This window comes from Chrysemys picta, chromosome 2, assembly GCF_011386835.1.
Source record: "Chrysemys picta bellii isolate R12L10 chromosome 2, ASM1138683v2, whole genome shotgun sequence".
Lineage (NCBI taxonomy): Eukaryota > Metazoa > Chordata > Testudines > Emydidae > Chrysemys > Chrysemys picta.
In genome coordinates this window covers 1,023,808-1,042,429 of record NC_088792.1, presented here as the reverse complement: position 1 = coordinate 1,042,429, position 18,622 = coordinate 1,023,808, and the positions used below count along the sequence as shown (strand labels likewise).

Genomic DNA, 18,622 nt, shown 5'->3' with positions numbered 1-18,622 from the left:
CCCAGCTTGGCTCGGGCCCCGCACCGCCGGCCCCCGACCCTGGCCCCGAGCACCACCAGCCCCGGCCCCGGCCCAGCACCCCTGGCCGAGCACCCCTGGCCGGCCCCAGCCCGGCCCCCAGCCGAACACCGCCGGCTCTGGGCCCCGCACCGCCGGCTCTGGCTCCGGCCCCGGCCCCCGGCCGAGCGCACCGCCGCCCCCGGCCCCGCACCGCCGGCTCCGGCCCCACACCGCCGGCCCTGGCGGCTCCGGCCGAGCACTGCCGGCCCCAGCGGCTCCGGCCCCCGGCCGAGCACCGCCGGTCCCTCCCTCCCTATTTTCCCGGACATGTCCAGCTTTTTGGGATTTCCTCCCGGACGGGGATTTGAGGCCCAAAAAGCCGGACATGTCCAGGAAAATCCGGACATATGGTAACCCTACCCAGCCCCAGCTTACCTGCTGCCTGCCTGCTTCAGGCTTCCCGCGAATCAAATGTTCATGGGAAGCAGGGGAGGGGGAGGGGCAGGGGGCGAAGCATTCAGGGGAGGGGGTGGAGTTGGGGCGGGAAGGGGCGGGACAGGGGCGGAGTCGGGACGGGGCCAGGACCCTGTGGAGTGTCCTCTTTTTGGACACTTAAAATATGGTAACCCTACCATTGTCCTCCCACTGGCCAGAACCGGCTGTGACTCCCGAGCTGGGCCTCCCGGTCACCAGGTCGCCAGTCGCTGGGGTATCCGTCCTCCAGGCCTTTGGCTGGCCCTCTGAAACAACAAACTCCCTCTCCCACCACCTCATTTAACCAGTAACTCCCAGGGAAACTGAGTCCCACCCGCTCTGCATGCAAACCACAAGAAAACCCCCTGCTTCATCACACAACTGCTTTGGAGGATAGGATTAAAATTCAAACGGCTCTGGACAAACTGGAGAAATGGTCTGAAGGAAATAGGATGAAATTCAATAAGGACAAATGCAAAGTGCTCCCCTTAGGAAGGAACCATCAGTTGCACACGTACAAATGGGAAATGACGGCCTAGGAAGGAGTCCCGCGGAAAGGGATCTGGGGGTCATAGTGGCTCACAAGCTAAATATAAGCTGTATTAGCAGGCGTGTTGCTGTGACAGTCACAGGCCTGATGCTCTGAATGGAGCCAGCCAGGAGTCTGCGTAGCGTGACTCCTTTCAGGGTCACCTGGTCACATCCCCCTCCTGCTTCTCAGTTAACGAGGGGCATCTGCCATCCCTTACGTGCAGGCAGCTGGAGCCTCCTCACGTGGCCCCGAGGGTCTCAGCAAAAGTCACACACCTTTATCCCTACCACCCAGACATTGGTGCAATACACAGGGAAACTGAGGCACACACAGTATTCATGCAAAACAGTTAGACTCACATACAGCATAACCAGGGAAAACCCACTTTGTTACAGTGATAAGCAGGACATGAGAAGTAATTCTTCCGCTCTACCCTAATCTGATACGGCCTCAACTGGAGTATTGTGTCCAGTTCTGGGCGCCACATTTCAGGAAAGATGTGGAGAAATTGGAGAAAGTCCAGAGAAGAGCAACAAAACTGATGAAAGGTCTAGAAAACATGACTTATGGGGGAAGATTGAAAAAACTGGGTCTGTTTGGTCTGGAGCAGAGAAGACTGAGAGGGGACATGAGAACAGTTTTCAAGTACATAAAAGGTTGTTACAAGGAGGAGGGAGGTAAATTGTTCTCGTTAACTTCTGAGGACAGGACAAGAAGCAATGGGCTTAAATTGCAGCAAGGGAGGTTTAGTTTGGACGTTAGGAAAAACCTCCTACCTGTCAGGGTGGTTAGGCACTGGAATAAATTGCCCAGGGAGGTCGTGGAATCTCCGTCACTGGAGGTTTTTAAGAGCAGGTTAGACAAAGATAGTCTAGATCAGTGGTTCTCAACGCGCGGCCCAGTTAGCACACAGCTGCAGCCCAGCTGTGTGCTAAAGGCCGCAGGGCCCGCGTGGCTGGGTTCCAGGCTGCCAGGTTGCCCCACCGGCATGGAGGGATCTGGGGCGGCCACAGAAGCTAAATTGCAGCAGAGTCTCTTTTTATCAGGGTCGATGGCCTGTAGACCAATAGATACTTTGCTGATCTATCTTCCAAATCAGCTATAATATGGACATCGGCTAATGCTTGTTCAGTCCATGGGCTCTGCCCAAACTTTTGCAAAATTTTCCTAAAAGGAGTCGTTTCCTGTATGCATGTGTGACGGTGCTGCCCGTGGGAGCCAGCTGAGGTCACTCAATCAGGGTGAACTGCAAACAAAACGGGGCAGACAAACCCCAAACGCTGGTGGATATTCCAATACTTAGATTTACCAACCAGCACAAAACAGCCTCTGTGTTACCTCACTGGTTACTCAGAGTCCAAACAACGCAGCTCCCTTAAAGTGCCCAGCCTCAGGCCTCCGTCCAGACACACCTGTCAGATACGATGATGATTACTGAAAATCTTATCTCATCATATAAAAGAAAAGGTTCTTCCAACCCCAAAGGATCAACCACACACCCAGGTCTAATTACACTTAGATCTTACCCAAAATACACGCTATAGCCAATTCTTATTCACTAAACTAAAATTTATTAAAAAAGAAAAGAGATGATAGAGTGTTGGTTAAAACATCAATATACAGACAGACTTGAATTCAATTCTTGAGGTTCAGGTACATAGCAGAGATGAGCTTGTAGTTGCCAAAAGTCCTTTTAGAAATAGTCCAGAGGTTATAGTCCAATGTCCATATTCAGGGTGATTCCAGTCAGTGACTGGGGATCTCAATCCTTGTGGCTTAAGGTTTCCCCCTCTTGAAACCCAAAGCAGATCTGAGATGAAGCAGGATCGTGTCCCAGGGTTTTTATACATTTCCAGCAGCCTTTCTGCCTGAGAAAACAATAGGCCTAACTCTCCTTCTCCCAAACATCCTGGCAATTAGCACAGGGTAATTTATCCATTAAACAGTTCAGATACAGGTCACCACAACCTTCAAAGAGACATAGAGACAATAATACTATTTCACTCAAGTGTCTTCCTAAATGTTAATACTCCTCTTTTGATCTTTGAATCCAAGCTATAGCAATAGACAAGACTTGTTTGCTGACATCACAAGCCCTGAGCAAACATCTTCCCTTCTACCTCTAACAATGCAGACTTGCATTTCACAGCTCTGTTCATTTACACATCTTCCTAACCAGTCTCTAAAGTTCGGCCATGGGTCAGGTCAGTCTGTGAGTTAATTAACTCTTCCTGACCCTGGTCACCTTCCAATGAGATATTATATTACACTCATAATGTCACAGCATGGTACTTTTTTCTGCTCTTTTTGAGCTTTGTTTTTAGGGGATTCTTTTCCCCTGAACATATTTTTTAATGAATTTTCTTTACCTTTATAATTTTTCTGTGCCCACACTTGCGCTGGGACTTACTTAACACAAACAGTCTGTACCCACTAAAACCCTGCCTGACAGAACAGGAGCGGGGAACGCTAAGCCCCCTACCTTTTGGGCTCAATCCTGCTACGACCGAGAGTATATTCACCTGTGCAATTTTCCCCAGACAGATGGGTGGGAGCAAGGACTCTAACCCTTCCCCTTATGGCCCAGCACTTCTACGACCAAAGGGGTGTGTACCTAGACAGTTTGTATATCTCTTATCTATATAGTTTTCCCCAACAGACGGGTCAGAGCGAGGACTCTAATCCTCTCTCTATTGCCCGGTATTTCTACGAGCCGGGGGGTGCACACCTGTATGATCGATCACCTTGGGATACCGATGGGATACCTTGTAGCAATATTTATCAGTGTGTTCAACAGACACAGTGCATGTCTTGCCCCTCTCGCAATTCTCCACCAAAAATGTTTTGCTTATAAGAAGCACATGGGATGTTTTTCAGGGGAAAAGGCAATACGCCGCGTTTATTGGAGATACAACAATTAGCATATGCATTTAATCACACCACACACACACACACACACACACTGTCCCTCCAGTCGATGTTCTAGTTACCAGTCCAGAGTCCGGATCAATCTAGTGGCCAGCCAGGTTGATCACAGGTAGGGAGGAGCCGGGTTCCGTTGGTCGCGACACGATGCTCCGGGGAAGTCTTGGCAGGACGAACCCAAAGTTTCATGGCAAAGCACCTGGTTTATATAGTGATTTTCCTTCACTGGGACCAATGAGTTTTGCACCGTCATGCTGTAATCAGTTGTTGTTTGACGAATGCTTGTTTTTTTTAATTTTTATTTTATTATTTTGTTTTTTTATTGTTTTTAGGGAGTTACCCCAGGCTGGTTTACTGCTATCATGTCCCCATTGATAGGTGCTTGTTTTATTTTTGACAGGTTTCAGAGTAGCAGCCGTGTTAGTCTGTATCCACAAAAAGAACAGGAGTCCTTGTGGCACCTTAGAGACTAACACATTTATTAGAGCATAAGTGAAGAAGTGGACTGTAGCCCACGAAAGCTTATGCTCTAATAAATTTGTTAGTCTCTCAGGTGCCACAAGTACTCCTGTTTTATTTTTAGCGTTGTTAATTTGCCCTTTTTGGACATTTCAATGGGGCGGGTTGTAATTTGCTGGCGCTCTTGCATCTGGTTTTGGTTTTTTCCAACGTCTGGCTCGGCGATGGCCTTTACATTTATTTTTTAACACCCACATTCCCACACAAGACAGAAGTGATTTACACAGAACGTTTGAACAGGAACATCAAGTTGTGATGCACAAGAACACAATCCTGGCATTCTTTTACTTATTTTAAAATGCTAAACCTACAACAAAGTGGTGACCCTCGAAGATCTGTTACTGCCTTGAAATTAGCCCAGAGACAGATTCCCGCTGATGGATTTTTATCAATGGCCCATTAGGCCGTTCCTTTCTGCTGTTTACAAAGGGTGGCTGGTGGGATATGGTTAAATCCTACACCAATACATTTAAGACATGCTACATTATTATTTTTTATTTTAAATTATATTAAATTCATACATAAAATCCTACTACTACAGTGGGTTCCGTAGCCGCCGGGCCTGCCCTGCCCCCATGGCGGGGTCCAGAGCTGCTGGGCTGCCCTGCCCTTCCCTGCTCCGAGCAGCAGGGGCCGGGGCTGCCCTGCAGTGGGGTCCGCTCTTGGCCCCACTCTGTGGAGGGGTCTCTGGGCAGGGCGGGTGCTAGGCATAGGGGTTGGGGGGGGCGCAGTGGCTCTCAACCTGTGGCCCAGGTAACACATTGTGGCCCACAATGATAAGTAGGCTGAGAACCCCTGGGCTAGATAATACGTGGTCCTGCCTCAGTGCAGGGACTGGACTAGATAACCTACATTTTTCTGGTGCGCCCACACCATGAACACTGTGTCCAGCTCTGGACGCCGGGTCTCAAGGATCGAGTGGAACTGGAAAAGGGTCAGAGAAGGGCAGCAAAGAGGATCGGGGGATGGAGCAGTATATATTACACTCATGCACTCACTCACTCTCACACACACACACACACACACACACACACACACACACACACAAAAGCACACTCCGTCTTGTTAAGTATCAGGGGGTAGCCGTGTTAGTCTGTATCTACAAAAACAACAAGGAGTCTGGTGGCACCTTAAAGACTAACAGATTTATTTGGGCATAAGCTTTCGTGGGTAAAAACCTCACTTCTTCAGTTGCATCTGGGCAGGGCGGGTGCTAGGCATAGGGGTTGGGGGGGCACAGTGGCTCTCAACCTGTGGCCCAGGTAACACGTTGTGGCCCACAATGATAAGTAGGCTGACAAATAAATCTGTCTTTAAGGTGCCACCAGACTCCTTGTCGTCTTGTTGTTGTTACCAATCAGTTGCTCCCCTTAACTGCACTGGCCAGGTGAGTTAGATGGGGGAGGGGTGGAGCCGGATTGATGCTCCCATGTTGACAAGACGAGACCCGGGGTCCTCTGCAAGACACCTCACTTTTATAGCAGCTTCCCTCCCATGCAAATCTGTACCAGCTTCAAAATCTGGGTCTGTGTCCGTTGGTCCTTTGTGCTGCTTCCTTCTGAGTGTTGTCCCAATGCTGTTCAAAGAGGGTGTTTCCAAAAGAAGGTGACAGGTTTCAGAGTAGCAGCCGTGTTAGTCTGTATCCGCAAAAAGAAGAACAGGAGTACTTGTGGCACCTTAGAGACTAACAAATTTATTAGAGCATAAGCTTTCGTGGACTACAGCCCACAGTCCACGAAAGCTTATGCTCTAATAAATTTGTTAGTCTCTAAGGTGCCACAAGTACTCCTGTTCTTCTTTTTTCAAAAGAAGGTGCTCGCTTCTAACCCCCAAGGGCGTCAGTATGTCTGCTCTTCTTTAGTGAGCCCACTTGACACGTTTTATTGTCCTTGGGTCTGGCTTCCATCCCTTCTCCAAGGGGTGCAGCTGTCTGGAGGTGCTGCCTTCCACGCCTTCCTCATTCACAGCTCAACAGGGCAATTGATTAAGAGTGTGGGGGGGAGATCTTGTTCTACTCCTAGCAAAAAGACATTTTTCTTTTATCTTATTCTATCCTTAGGGGCTATAACATTATACCAAGGTTCAATGCAAAGTTTCTACATGAGGCTTTGATACAAAGTCTCATGAAAACAGGTCGCACGTGGGTAGACCCACTACAAGGTTATATGAACAGGCACAATGTAAAGTCATATGAACATTATCAGAGATTTATCCATATGGATATCATGGAAACCACTTCAAGCCAGGGGCGCAGCAGCCCCCCCCCCCTCAGTCCCAGCACCTCTGCCCAACACACAACCAGTGGAACTCACTGCCAGGGGATGTTGTGAAGGCCAAGACTATAACTGAGATCAAAAAAAGAACTAGACCAGTTCCTGGAAGATAGGACCATCGATGGCTATTAGCCAGGACAGGCAGGGACACAACCCCATGCTCTGGGTGTCCCTAACCCTCTGCCTGCCAGGAGCTGGGAGTGGGCGACGGGACGGATCACCCCACACTGTCTGTTCTCTCCCCATAGGGCTGACTCCAGGGTCCACGTGCAGCGGCTGCAGGAGGTGGAGCAGGAGATCGAGGCCACGGGCACCTACCAGCTGCTGGAGCCCGAGCTGATCTTTGGGGCCAAGCAGGCCTGGCGCAACGCCGCCCGCTGCATGGGCCGCATCCAGTGGAACAAGCTGCAGGTGTGGGGGGTACCACTGCTGCCATCTGGGTAGTACAGGGCAATGCCCAGGACAGGGCCCCCAGAGCTCCCCCTCGCCCCCAGGCAGGACCACCCAGGGTTCCTGCTGACCCCCAGGACAGGGCCCCCAGAGCTCCCCCTCGCCCCCAGGCAGGGACCCCCAAGGTTCCTGCTGCCCCCCAGGACAGGGCTCCTCCAGGGCTCCCCCTCGCCCCCAGTCAGGGACCCCCAGGGTTCCTGCTGCCCCCCAGGACAGGGCCCCCCCAGGGCTCCGCTCCCGCCCCAGCAGGGCCCCCTGTGGCTCCTGCTCCCAGGATCAGGGAAGAACAGGCACTTCCATGCCACTGGTGGTGAGCACTGGCCAGGGAGGACAGCGGGGCCTATGGGTTAGAGCTGAGGGATGTCGTGCAGAGGGCCCGAGGGGGTGCTGCTCTGCCGCTAACTGCTGCCCCCTGAAGGTGTTCGACGCCCGGGACTGCGCCAGCGTCCAGGAGATGTTCGGCTTCCTGTGCACCCACCTCCAGTACGCCACCAACCGAGGCAACCTCCGGTGAGATGCCCGCCTCTCCGGGCCCTTCCCCATTGGCGCCCACCCGCCTCCCCGGGCCCTTCCCCCTGGGGCCCACCCACCTCCCCGGGCCCTTCCCCCTTGGGGCCACCTGCCTCCCTGGGCCCTTCCCGCTTGGGGCCACCTGCCTCCCTGGGCCCGTCCCCTGGGGGGCCACCCCCAACCCAGCCACCCACCCATCTCCCCAGGCCCATCCCCCATGGCGCCACCCCTCACCCGGGCCCACCCCCCACAGGGCCACCTGCCTCTGGGGCCCTCCCCCCCACGGCACCACCCCCCATGGGGCCACCCGCCTCCCTGTACCCACCCAGGTCCATCCCCCACTGGGCCAACTGGCCTCCCCGGGCCTGTGCCCCCGGGTGGCTCTGACCCACGTCTCTCTCACAGGTCGGCCATCACCATCTTCCCGCAGCGCGCGCCGGGCCGGGGCGACTTCCGCATCTGGAACAGCCAGCTAATCCGCTACGCTGGGTACCGGCAGCCCGATGGCTCCGTGCTGGGGGACCCGGCCAACGTCGACATCACCGAGGTGGGGCAGCCGTGACTGGGGAGAGCGCCCTGCCCTGCCCCTCAGGGCCCCCTGCCCCCCCCCGCAGCACCCCCCACCTTGCCCCTCAGCACTCCCTGCCCTGCCCCTCAGGGCCCCCTTCCCCCCCCCCGCAGCACCCCCCGCCCTGCCCTCAGTGCCCCCTGGCTCTGCCCCTCAGCGCCCCCTGTCCTGTCCTGCCCTGCCCTTCAGGGCCCCCTGCCCCCCCACAGCACCCCCTGCCCTCCCACAGCACCCTCCGCCCTGCCCCTCAGCGCCCCCCTGCCCCTCCCCGCAGCACCCCCCACCCTGCCCCCCTTCCCTGCCCAGCCCCCTGCACTCCAGCATCCCCGATGAGCCCCTCACCCCACTCTCGGCAGCACAGGGGCCAGCACAGACTGGGGGGGCAGCGCCCCCTGCCGGGCCCCGTCACAGGTCTGGTCAAGCTTCCCCTGCTGGACACTCACCAGGCTGCTGGTCTGGGTTCCCCATGTGGGCCCAGGGGCTCTGAGCTTCCTGCTGGGGTCTGAGAGCTGCGGGGGGGGGAAGGGGGCTGAGTGCAGGGGGCTGAGAGTGGGGGGATTGGGGGGATTGGGGGGGCTGAGAGCAAGGAGGGGCTGAGAGTGAGGAGGGGCTGGGCTCATGCTCCCGGGGGCCCCCCCAGGCCATGGGGGCTGGGGAGTGGGGGCTGGGGAGTGGGGGCTGGCGATGGGGGCTGGCGATGGGGGCTGGGGAGTGGGGGCTGGGGAGTAGGGGCTGGGGAGTGGGGGCTGGCGATGGGGGCTGGGGAGTGGGGGCTGGCGATGGGGGCTGGGGAGTAGGGGCTGGGGAGTGGGGGCTGGGGAGTGGGGGCTGGCGATGGGGGCTGGGGAGTGGGGGCTGGCGATGGGGGCTGGGGAGTGGGGGCTGGGGAGTGGGGAGTGGGGGCTGGCGATGGGGGCTGGGGAGTGGGGGCTGGGGGCTGGCGATGGGGGCTGGGGAGTGGGGGCTGGCGATGGGGGCTGGCGATGGGGGCTGGGGAGTAGGGGCTGGGGAGTAGGGGCTGGGGAGTGGGGGCTGGCGATGGGGAGTGGGGAGTGGGGGCTGGCGATGGGGGCTGGGGAGTGGGGGCTGGGGAGTGGGGGCTGGGGGCTGGCGATGGGGGCTGGGGAGTGGGGGCTGGCGAGGGGGGCTGGGGAGTGGGGGCTGGGGAGTAGGGGCTGGGGAGTGGGGGCTGGCGATGGGGGCTGGCGATGGGGGCTGGGGAGTGGGGGCTGGCGATGGGGGCTGGGGAGTGGGGGCTGGGGAGTGGGGGCTGGGGAGTGGGGGCTGGCGGTGGGGGCTGGGGAGTGGGGCTGGGGAGTGGGGGCTGGGGAGTAGGGGCTGGGGAGTGGGGGCTGGCGATGGGGGCTGGGGAGTGGGGGCTGGGGAGTAGGGGCTGGGGAGTAGGGGCTGGGGAGTGGGGGCTGGGGAGTAGGGGCTGGGGAGTAGGGGCTGGCGATGGGGGCTGGGGAGTAGGGGCTGGCAATGGGGGCTGGGGAGTGGGGGCTGGGGAGTGGGGGCTGGGGAGTAGGGGCTGGGGAGTAGGGGCTGGCGATGGGGGCTGGGGAGTAGGGGCTGGGGAGTGGGGGCTGGCAGTGGGGGCTGGGGAGTGGGGCTGGGGAGTGGGGGCTGGGGAGTAGGGGCTGGCGAGTGGGGGCTGGCGATGGGGGCTGGGGAGTGGGGGCTGGGGAGTAGGGGCTGGGGAGTAGGGGCTGGCGATGGGGGCTGGGGAGTAGGGGCTGGCGATGGGGGCTGGCGATGGGGGCTGGGGAGTGGGGGCTGGCGATGGGGGCTGGGGAGTGGGGGCTGGGGAGTGGGGGCTGGGGAGTAGGGGCTGGCGATGGGGGCTGGGGAGTGGGGGCTGGGAAGTAGGGGCTGGCGATGGGGGCTGGGGAGTAGGGGCTGGGGAGTAGGGGCTGGGGAGTGGGGGCTGGGGAGTAGGGGCTGGCGATGGGGGCTGGGGAGTGGGGGCTGGGGAGTAGGGGCTGGGGAGTGGGGGCTGGGGAGTAGGGGCTGGGGAGTGGGGGCTGGGGAGTGGGGGCTGGGGAGTGGGGGCTGGCGATGGGGGCTGGGGAGTGGGGGCTGGGGAGTAGGGGCTGGGGAGTGGGGGCTGGCAATGGGGGCTGGGGAGTGGGGGCTGGGGAGTGGGGGCTGGGGAGTAGGGGCTGGGGAGTAGGGGCTGGGGAGTGGGGGCTGGCGATGGGGGCTGGGGAGTGGGGGCTGGGGAGTGGGGGCTGGCGATGGGGGCTGGGGAGTGGGGGCTGGGGAGTAGGGGCTGGGGAGTGGGGGCTGGCAATGGGGGCTGGGGAGTGGGGGCTGGGGAGTGGGGGCTGACCCTGCCCCGCTCTCAGCCCCCGGCCGGGCTGTGTTCACAGACTCTCCCCTTGCAGCTCTGCATCCAGCACGGCTGGACGCCTGGGCACGGCCGCTTTGATGTCCTGCCCCTGCTGCTGCAGGCGCCAGACGAGGCCCCGGAGCTTTTCCTCCTGCCGCCCGAGCTGGTCCTGGAGGTGCCCATCCAGCACCCCACGTAAGTCCTGGGAGGGGCAGAACGAGCAGGGCTGGGACCCTCCCCGTCCCGCAACGCAGGCACCAGTTCCTGCTAACCCCTTGGGCAGCTTGCCTAGTAGTGTGCTGGGGACCCTGGGCACAGGCGATGCCAGGGGGCAGTGCTGGACATGGAGCAGTGCCTGGGGGCAGCGCTGGGGCTGGGGGCAATGCCTGGGGGCAGCGCTGGGGCTGGGGGCGGTGCCTGGGGGCAGCACTGGGGCTGGGGGCAGTGCCAGGGGGCAGCACTAGGGCTGGGGGCAGTGCTAGGGGGCAGGGCTGAGGCTGGGGGCAGTGCTGGGGGGCAGGGCTGAGGCTGGGGGCGGTGCCAGGGGGCAGCGCTGGGGCTGGGGGCAATGCCAGGGGGCAGTGCTGAGGCTGGGGGCGGTGCCAGGGGGCAGCGCTGAGGCTGGGGGCAGTGCCAGGGGGCAGGGCTGGGATTGGGGCAATGCCAGGAGGCAGAGCTGGGGCTCGGGGCGGTGCCAGGGAGCAGCACTGGGGCTGGGGGCAATGCCAGGGGGCAGTGCTGAGGCTGGGGGTGGTGCCAGGGGGCAGCGCTGGGGCTGGGGGCAGTGCCAGGGGGCAGGGCTGGGATTGGGGCAATGCCAGGGGGCAGCGCTGGGGCTGGGGGCGGTGCCAGGGGGCAGGGCTGGGATTGGGGCAATGCCAGGGGGCAGCGCTGGGGCTGGGGGCGGTGCCAGGGGGCAGCGCTGGGGCTGGGGGGCGGTGCCAGGGGGCAGTGCTGAGGCTGGGGATGGTGCCGGGGGCAGGGCTGGGATTGGGGCAATGCCAGGGGGCAGCACTGGGGCTGGGGGCAGTGCTGGGGGGCAGGGCTGGGCTCGGGGCGGTGCCAGAGGGCAGGGCTGAGGCTGGGGGCGGTGCCAGGGGGCAGCACTGGGACTGGGGGTCCTAGTGATGGGGATGACCGTTCTGTCCCAGAACATCAGGCCCCACTGGGCTGGGGGCAGAAGGAGGCCCCCGGGGAAACTAATCCTCCAGCCGCCTGGCAGGGAGGGAGCCAGGTCTGGTGCTTAGAGCAGGGGGCTGGGCACCAGGACACCTGGGTCCCATTCCTGGCGGTGCTGTAGGATGGGCTGTGTGGCGTGGGGCGCGTCCCTTCGCTCCATCCTGCCCGTGCCCTGAGTGTGGTGTCGGGCACAGGCTGGCGTGGTTCGGGGAGCTGGGCCTGCGCTGGCACGCGCTGCCCGCCGTGGCCAACATGCTACTGGAGATCGGGGGCCTGCAGTTCCCGGCCGCCCCCTTCAACGGCTGGTACGTGGGCAGCGAGATCGGCATGCGCAACTTCTGTGACAGCAACCGCTACAACCTGCTGCAGGTACGGGCTGCCCCCCAGCTCCCCCCACTGCCTCCCACCTCCCCCCACTCCCTCCAGCTCCCCCCACTGCCCCCCAGCTACCCCCACTGCCCCCCCAGCTCCCCCTGCCTCCCACCTCCCCCCACTCCCTCCAGCTCCCCCTGCCGCCCACCCCCCACCGCTACAACCTGCTGCAGGTACGGACTGCCCCCCAGCTCCCCCCTCTGCCCCCCACCTCTCCCACTACAACCTGCTGGAGGTACGGGCTGCCTGTCCCTGTGGGGCAGGAGGTGGTGTGAGGGCAGCGCAGGGGGCTGGGGGTGATGGTCCCTGTGGGGCATGAGGTGGTGTGGGGGCAGGGCAGGGGGCTGGGGGTGACGGTCGCTGTGGGGCAGGAGGTGGTGTGGGGGCAGGGCAGGGGGCTGGGGGTGACGGTCCCTGTGGGGCAGGAGGTGATGTGGGGACAGGGCTGGGGGTGATGGTCGCTGTGGGGCAGGAGGTGGTGTGGGGGCAGGGCTGGGGGCTAGGGGTGACAGTCCCTGTGGGGCAGGAGGTGGTGTGGGGGCAGGGCTGGGGGCTGGGGGTGACGGTCCCTGTAGGGCAGGCGGTGGTGTGGGGGCAGGGGGCTGGGGGTGGCGGTCCCTTTGGGGCAGGCGGTAGTGTGGGGGCAGGGCTAGGGGCTGGGGTTGACGGTCCCTGTGGGGCAGGCAGTGGTGTGGGGGCAGGGCTGGGGGCTGGGGGTGACAGTCGCTGTGGGGCAGGCGGTGGTGTGGGGGCAGGGGGCTGGGGGTGACGGTCCCTGTGGGGCAGGTGGTAGTGTGGGGGCAGGGCAGGGGGCTGGGGGTGACGGTCGCTGTGGGGCAGGAGGTGGTGTGGGGGCAGGGCAGTGGGCTGGGGTGATGATCCCTGTGTGGCAGGAGGTGGCCCTGCACATGGGGCTGGACACCGGGAAAACCTCGTCCCTGTGGAAGGACAAAGTGGCTGTGGAGATCAACGTGGCCGTGCTGCACAGCTTCCAGGTATGGGGATGGGAGGAGCGACCGGGTGTGGGGAGCATGGGGGGGACAGAGCTATTGGGGGGTGTTCCAAGCCCCTACAGCCCTGGCCCTGTCTCGGGTCCCTCCCCCACTCATGGGGTGCAAATGTAACCCACACACCTCCTGGGGATGGGGTTCTGTCCCTCTGGTGGCACCGAGACTACGTAGAGAGAGATGGAGTCTGTCTGCTACAGCCTTGGCTCATGCACTGAACTCCAGATGTCCCAGGTTCAATCCCGCCTGCCGCTTACCGGGGTCTGTTGGTGTGACACAGGTCCTGGGTCTCACCCTCCCTCTTTGAGCTGGGTCCCCTGCCTCACTCCCGGGCCTCCGGAGTCCCCTGCCCTCAGACACACCCTGTCCCACAACCTCTCAGAGCTGGGGCAGGAGCACGGGGCAACTGGGAAGCAGATCACACACATACACACGCATACATGTATGCATACACAGGCAAGCCCTCGCCAGCTGTGAGACCCACAGTATCGGGGCTGCAGCCCCAGCTTTGGGACGGTCTCTGGGAGGCCGCTTCACTGGGCCAGCCCCCCGGTAGTCCCGCTCTGCCTCCAGGGTGAGCCACGCGGCCTCACCGCCCCCTAGACTGGCCCTCTGGGCCTGCAGCCCCCCTCTGCCCCCTGCAAACTCCAGGCAGCGAGTCCCCCTGAGCAGCGGCGGCTCCAGGCACCAGCGCTCCAAGCGTGTGCCTGGGGCGGGAAGCCGCGGGGGGCACCCTGCCAGTCCCTGTGTGACCGTGCTGCCTATGGGTGCCAGCTGAGGTCACTCAATCAGGGTGAACTGCAAACAAATCAGGGCAGACAAACCCCAAACGCTGGTGGTTCTTCCAATACTTAGATTTACCAACCAGCCCCAAACAGCTCCTGTATTACCTCACTGGTTACTCAGAGTCCAACCAACGCAGTTCCCTTAAAGTGCCCAGCCTCAGGCCTCCGTCCAGACACACCTGTCAGATATGATGATGATTACTGAAAATCGTATCTCATCATATAAAAGAAAAGGTTCTTCCAACCCCAAAGGATCAGCCACACACCCAGGTCTAATTACACTTAGATCTTACCCAAAATACACGCTATAGCCAATTCTTATTAACTAAACTAAAATTTATTATAAAAGAAAAGAGAGAGAGTGTTGGTTAAAAGATCAATCTACAGACAGACTTGAATTCAATTCTTGAGGTTCAGATACACAGCAGAGATGAGCTTGTAGTTGCCAAAAGTCCTTTTAGAAATAGTCCAGAGGTTATAGTCCAATGTCCATATTCAGGGTGGCTCCAGTCAGTGACTGGGGATCTCAATCCTTGTGGCTTAAGGTTTCCCCTTCTTGAAACCCAAAGCAGATCTGAGATGAAGCAGGATCGTGTCCCAGGGTTTTTATACATTTCCAGCAGCCTTTCGGCCTGAGAAAACAATAGGCTTAACTCTCCTTCCAAACATCCTGGCAATTAGCACAGGGTAATTTATCCATTAAACAGTTCAGATAGAGGTTACCACAACCTTCAAAGAGACATAGAGACAATAATACTATTTCACTCAAGTATCATCATAAATGTTAATATTTCTTTTTGATCTTCGAATTAAAGTTACAGCAATAGACAAGATTAGTTTGCTTACATTACAAGACCTGAGCAAACATCTCCTATTCGATCTCTAACAATGCAGATTTGCATTTCAAAGCTCTATTCATTTACAGATCTTCCTAACCAGTTTCTACAATTCACCCCTGGGTCAGGTCAGTCTGAGTTAATTAACTCTTTCTGGCCCTGTCATCTTTCAATAAAATATTATTTTACACTCATAACGTCACACCCTGCGAGGGTGGCAGGCAGGCTGCCTTCGGCGGCTTGCCTGCGGGAGGTCCGCCGGTCCCGCGGATTCGGTGGTAATTCAGCGGCAGGTACACCGAAGCCGCGGGACCAGGGACCTCCCACAGGCAGGCTGCCGAAGCCGCGGGACCGGGGACCTCCTGCAGGCACGCCGCCGAAGGCAGCCTGCCTGCCATGCTTGGGGCGGCAAAAAAGCTAGAGCCGCCCCTGCCCCTGAGACAGCCCCTGAGGGAGACTCGGCCGCTCGCAGGGATCAGGGCCCCTCACCCAGGCCCGGCAGCCTTTGGGGTCCCAGTTCCCCGGGTGCGGAGTGGGGTGGGGGCTGCTCATTCCCAAGGGAGTTGGCAGCCTGCCCCAGACCCACACGCAGCTCAGAGACCCCACATCCTCACATGGGCACCAGCTCGGTGGGGGGTGACTTGGTTCCCTGCCCTGGGGAGGGGCCTGGCTGCCTGCCATGGGGGGAGCCTGGCTCAGGGGGTGTGACTTGGTGCCCTGCGGGGTGGGGGGCTGGCTTTGCCATCTGTTCCTTTCCTGCCATCTCCCGCAGGTTGCCAAGGTGACAATCGTGGATCACCACGCGGCCACGGAGTCCTTCATCAAGCACATGGAGAACGAGCTGCAGATGCGCGGGGGGTGCCCGGCCGACTGGGTCTGGATCGTGCCCCCCATCTCGGGCAGCCTCACGCCCGTGTTCCACCAGGAGATGGTCAACTATCTGCTCTCGCCCTGCTTCCGGTACCAGGTGGGTCCCTGGATCCAGGTCCGGATTAGCGCAGGGGCTTTAGGGGCTGCAGCCCAGGGCCCTGGGCTAAGGGGACCCCGGTGCTGCAGGGATCAGGCAGGCTGCCTGCATGCCGTGTCCCACACCGCTCCCGGAAGCAGCCAGCTGCTGGCATGTCTCTGCGGCCCCTGGCCGGGGGGAGGCGGCTCTGCATGCTGCCCCCGCCCCCAGCACCATCCCCGCAGCTCCTATTGGCCAGTTCCGCTGCGGGGGTGGTGCTTGCAGGCACGGGCAGTGCACGGAGACATGCTGTCCCCCTCCCGCCAGCGGCGTGCAGAGACGTGCCAGCAGCCGGCCGCTTCCGGGAGTGGCGTGGGGCCAGGGCATGCAGGCAGCCTGCCTGAGCCCTGCTGCACCGGCGGCTGGGAGCCACCTGTGGTAAGCGCCTCCTGGCCGGACGGAGCCTGCACCTCGCACCCCCTCCTGCACCCCACCCCCTGCCCCAACCCGGAGCCCCCTCCTGCACCCAAACTCCCTCCCAGAAAGAAACCACTATAACAGCTGTTCGAGTGCTTGTTCGTGCCCATTCCAATCGGGTGTGTGTGCACACATGTGCACCGTAGCCGAAAGATTTTCACCCTACCAGCATCTGTGGGGTTGGCTTGGGTGCCCCCTGGAGTGGTGCCATCATGGGGAGACTGATCTCCAGGGTGTCCCTGCAGGCGGCACTTGATGGGGCAGATGCTGCCACCAGGGTTATGACCACAGGAGTGGCCATGAGAAGGGGCTCATGGCTCCAGGTTTCTGGGCTCCCCTATGAGGTCCCGCAGACCAGACAGGACCTGCCTTTTGAGGGGGAGATTTTTTCCAGAGAAAATAAACAAGAAGCTGAACAGCCTAAAGGACTCCAGAGTCGCCCTCAGGTCCCTGGGCCTCTACACACCGTCAATGCAGCGGAGACACGTCCGTCCGCAGCCTCCTCAGCGGTTTGGTCACCAGAACCGCCAGGACAGGTTCAGAAGGAGAAACAGGACAGGCAGGAGAAGGTCGCATCAACCCTCTGGCCTGTGCTCAGGACAACCCAAGCCGTCTTCAGGGCCCAAACCGGCCTTTGAAGGCACGGTTGAGGACGGTGTACCACACCAAAGACTGGATCCACCCCGCCTTACCTTCTCATCCCAACTATCCTCTTTCTACTGTGCCTAGTCCCGTATCACCTCGGACTGCTGGGTGCTCCACACGGTAGAGAGGGGATACGCCATCCAATTCTGTGCCTTCCCGTCAGGTGCAGTCGCTCCTTTCGCTAGGGGCAGTGGAGGAGGTTCCTCAGGGGTGCGGGCTTCTATTCATGGTATTTCCTAATACCGAAAGCCAAAGGCGGCCTCAGGCCCACCCTGGACCTGCAGGAATTCAACAGGTTTGTGAAGAAACTCAACTTCCGTATGGTCTCGTTGGCCTCCATCATCCGCTCACTGGATCCAGCAGACGGGTACGCCGCCCTCGACTTGAAGGACGCGTACTTTCATATCGCGATCACCCAGCCCCGCAGGAAGTACCTCAGGTTTGTGGTGAACAACACCCACTCCCAATTCACAGGCTCCCCGTTCAGCCTGTCAGCAGCATCTTGTGTTTTCACCAAGTGCATGTCAGTCATCGCTGCGTTCCTGTGCAGGCACCAGGTACAGGCGTTCCCGTACCTCGACGACTGGCTGATCCCAGACCCAAGTGGAAGGTCAGGTCAGATTCATCAGGGCCACCTTCGACAACTTGGGTCTCCTTCTAAACGGAGCAAAATTGACTCTGTCCCTGGTCCAGAGGATATTGGACTCGACCCAGGCCAGGGCATACCTGCCGCAAGCGAGGTTCCAGACCCTGGCCGGTATCATTCGAGGCCTCAGACAGTTGCCCACCACCACAGCAAGAAACTGCCTGAAGCTTCTAGATCACATGGCTTAGCGCAGGGGCTTTCGGGGCTGCAGCTAAGCCGTGTACCTATGTGGTGCAGCGCACCAGACTCAGGCTTTGACCGCTCCAGTCATGGTTAGCATCGGTCTATTGACCAGCCCGGGACAGCTTGGACAGGATCGTGACCCTGCCTCGCCTGGTCCTCGACCCCCTCCTGAGGTGGCTCGACCCTCAGGAGGTGTGCTCAGGCATCCCCTTCGCCAGTCTGCAGCTGTCTCTGTCGCTAGTGATGGACGCATCAGACTTGGGCTGGGGAGCACATCTAGGAGACTGCAGGACTCAAGGTCTCTGGGCTCAGACAGATCTGGCTCTCCACATCAATGTCAGAGAGCTGAGAGTGGTGTGCCTGACGTGCCAGACCTTCCGAGCACACTTAACGGACAAAACCACAGCAATGTTCTATATCAACAAACAGGGGGTGCACGCTCCTCTCCCCTCTGCCAAGAAGCCCTCATGCTCTGGGACTTCTGTGTAGAACATTTAATACACCTGCAGGCGTCGTACCTCCCCGGGGTACAGAATGAGCTGGCGGACCACCTCAGCAGGTTGTTTCATGGCCACGAGTGGTCTCTTCACCCGGCCGTCGCAATTTCAGATGGGGATTTCCCCAGATAGACTTATTTGCCACGTGATACAATGAAGTGCCAGCAGTTCTGCTCCTTCCAAAACCACAGCCCAGGCTCCAGCGCGGACGCATTCCTCCTCCATTGGGAATGTTGTCTCCTATACGCCTTTCTGCCAACACTGCTTGTTCACAAGATCCGGAGGGAACGAGCTCAGGTCATATTGATACCACCAGCTTGGCCCCGTCAGCACTTGTACACATCTCTCCTAGACATGTCCATGGAAGCCCCAATGACCCTGCCGCTCTTCCTGGACCTTCTAACACAAGATCACGGTCATCTTCAACATCCGAACCTCGAGTCACTTCACCTCACAGTGTGGAAGC

The 18,622-nt window shown here is 59.8% G+C and overlaps 1 protein-coding gene across 8 annotated transcripts in view; it reads left to right on the top strand.

Moving 5' to 3' along the window:
* Positions 1-18,622, top strand: part of NOS3 (nitric oxide synthase 3) — a 59,000-nt gene that overhangs the window by 11,956 nt on the left and 28,422 nt on the right. For 5 of the 8 annotated variants that reach the window (XM_065586476.1, XM_065586479.1, XM_065586477.1 and 2 more), the window contains exons 4-11: positions 6,972-7,134; positions 7,592-7,683; positions 8,089-8,230; positions 10,639-10,778; positions 11,957-12,131; positions 13,028-13,129; positions 14,852-14,890; positions 15,535-15,729. In XM_065586476.1, the coding sequence (XP_065442548.1) occupies positions 6,972-7,134; positions 7,592-7,683; positions 8,089-8,230; positions 10,639-10,778; positions 11,957-12,131; positions 13,028-13,129; positions 14,852-14,890; positions 15,535-15,729 (1,048 nt within the window). The remainder of the gene's footprint in view (positions 1-6,971; positions 7,135-7,591; positions 7,684-8,088; positions 8,231-10,638; positions 10,779-11,956; positions 12,132-13,027; positions 13,130-14,851; positions 14,891-15,534; positions 15,730-18,622) is intronic. The other 3 variants (XM_065586478.1, XM_065586480.1, XM_065586481.1) reach the window with 1 other exon arrangement.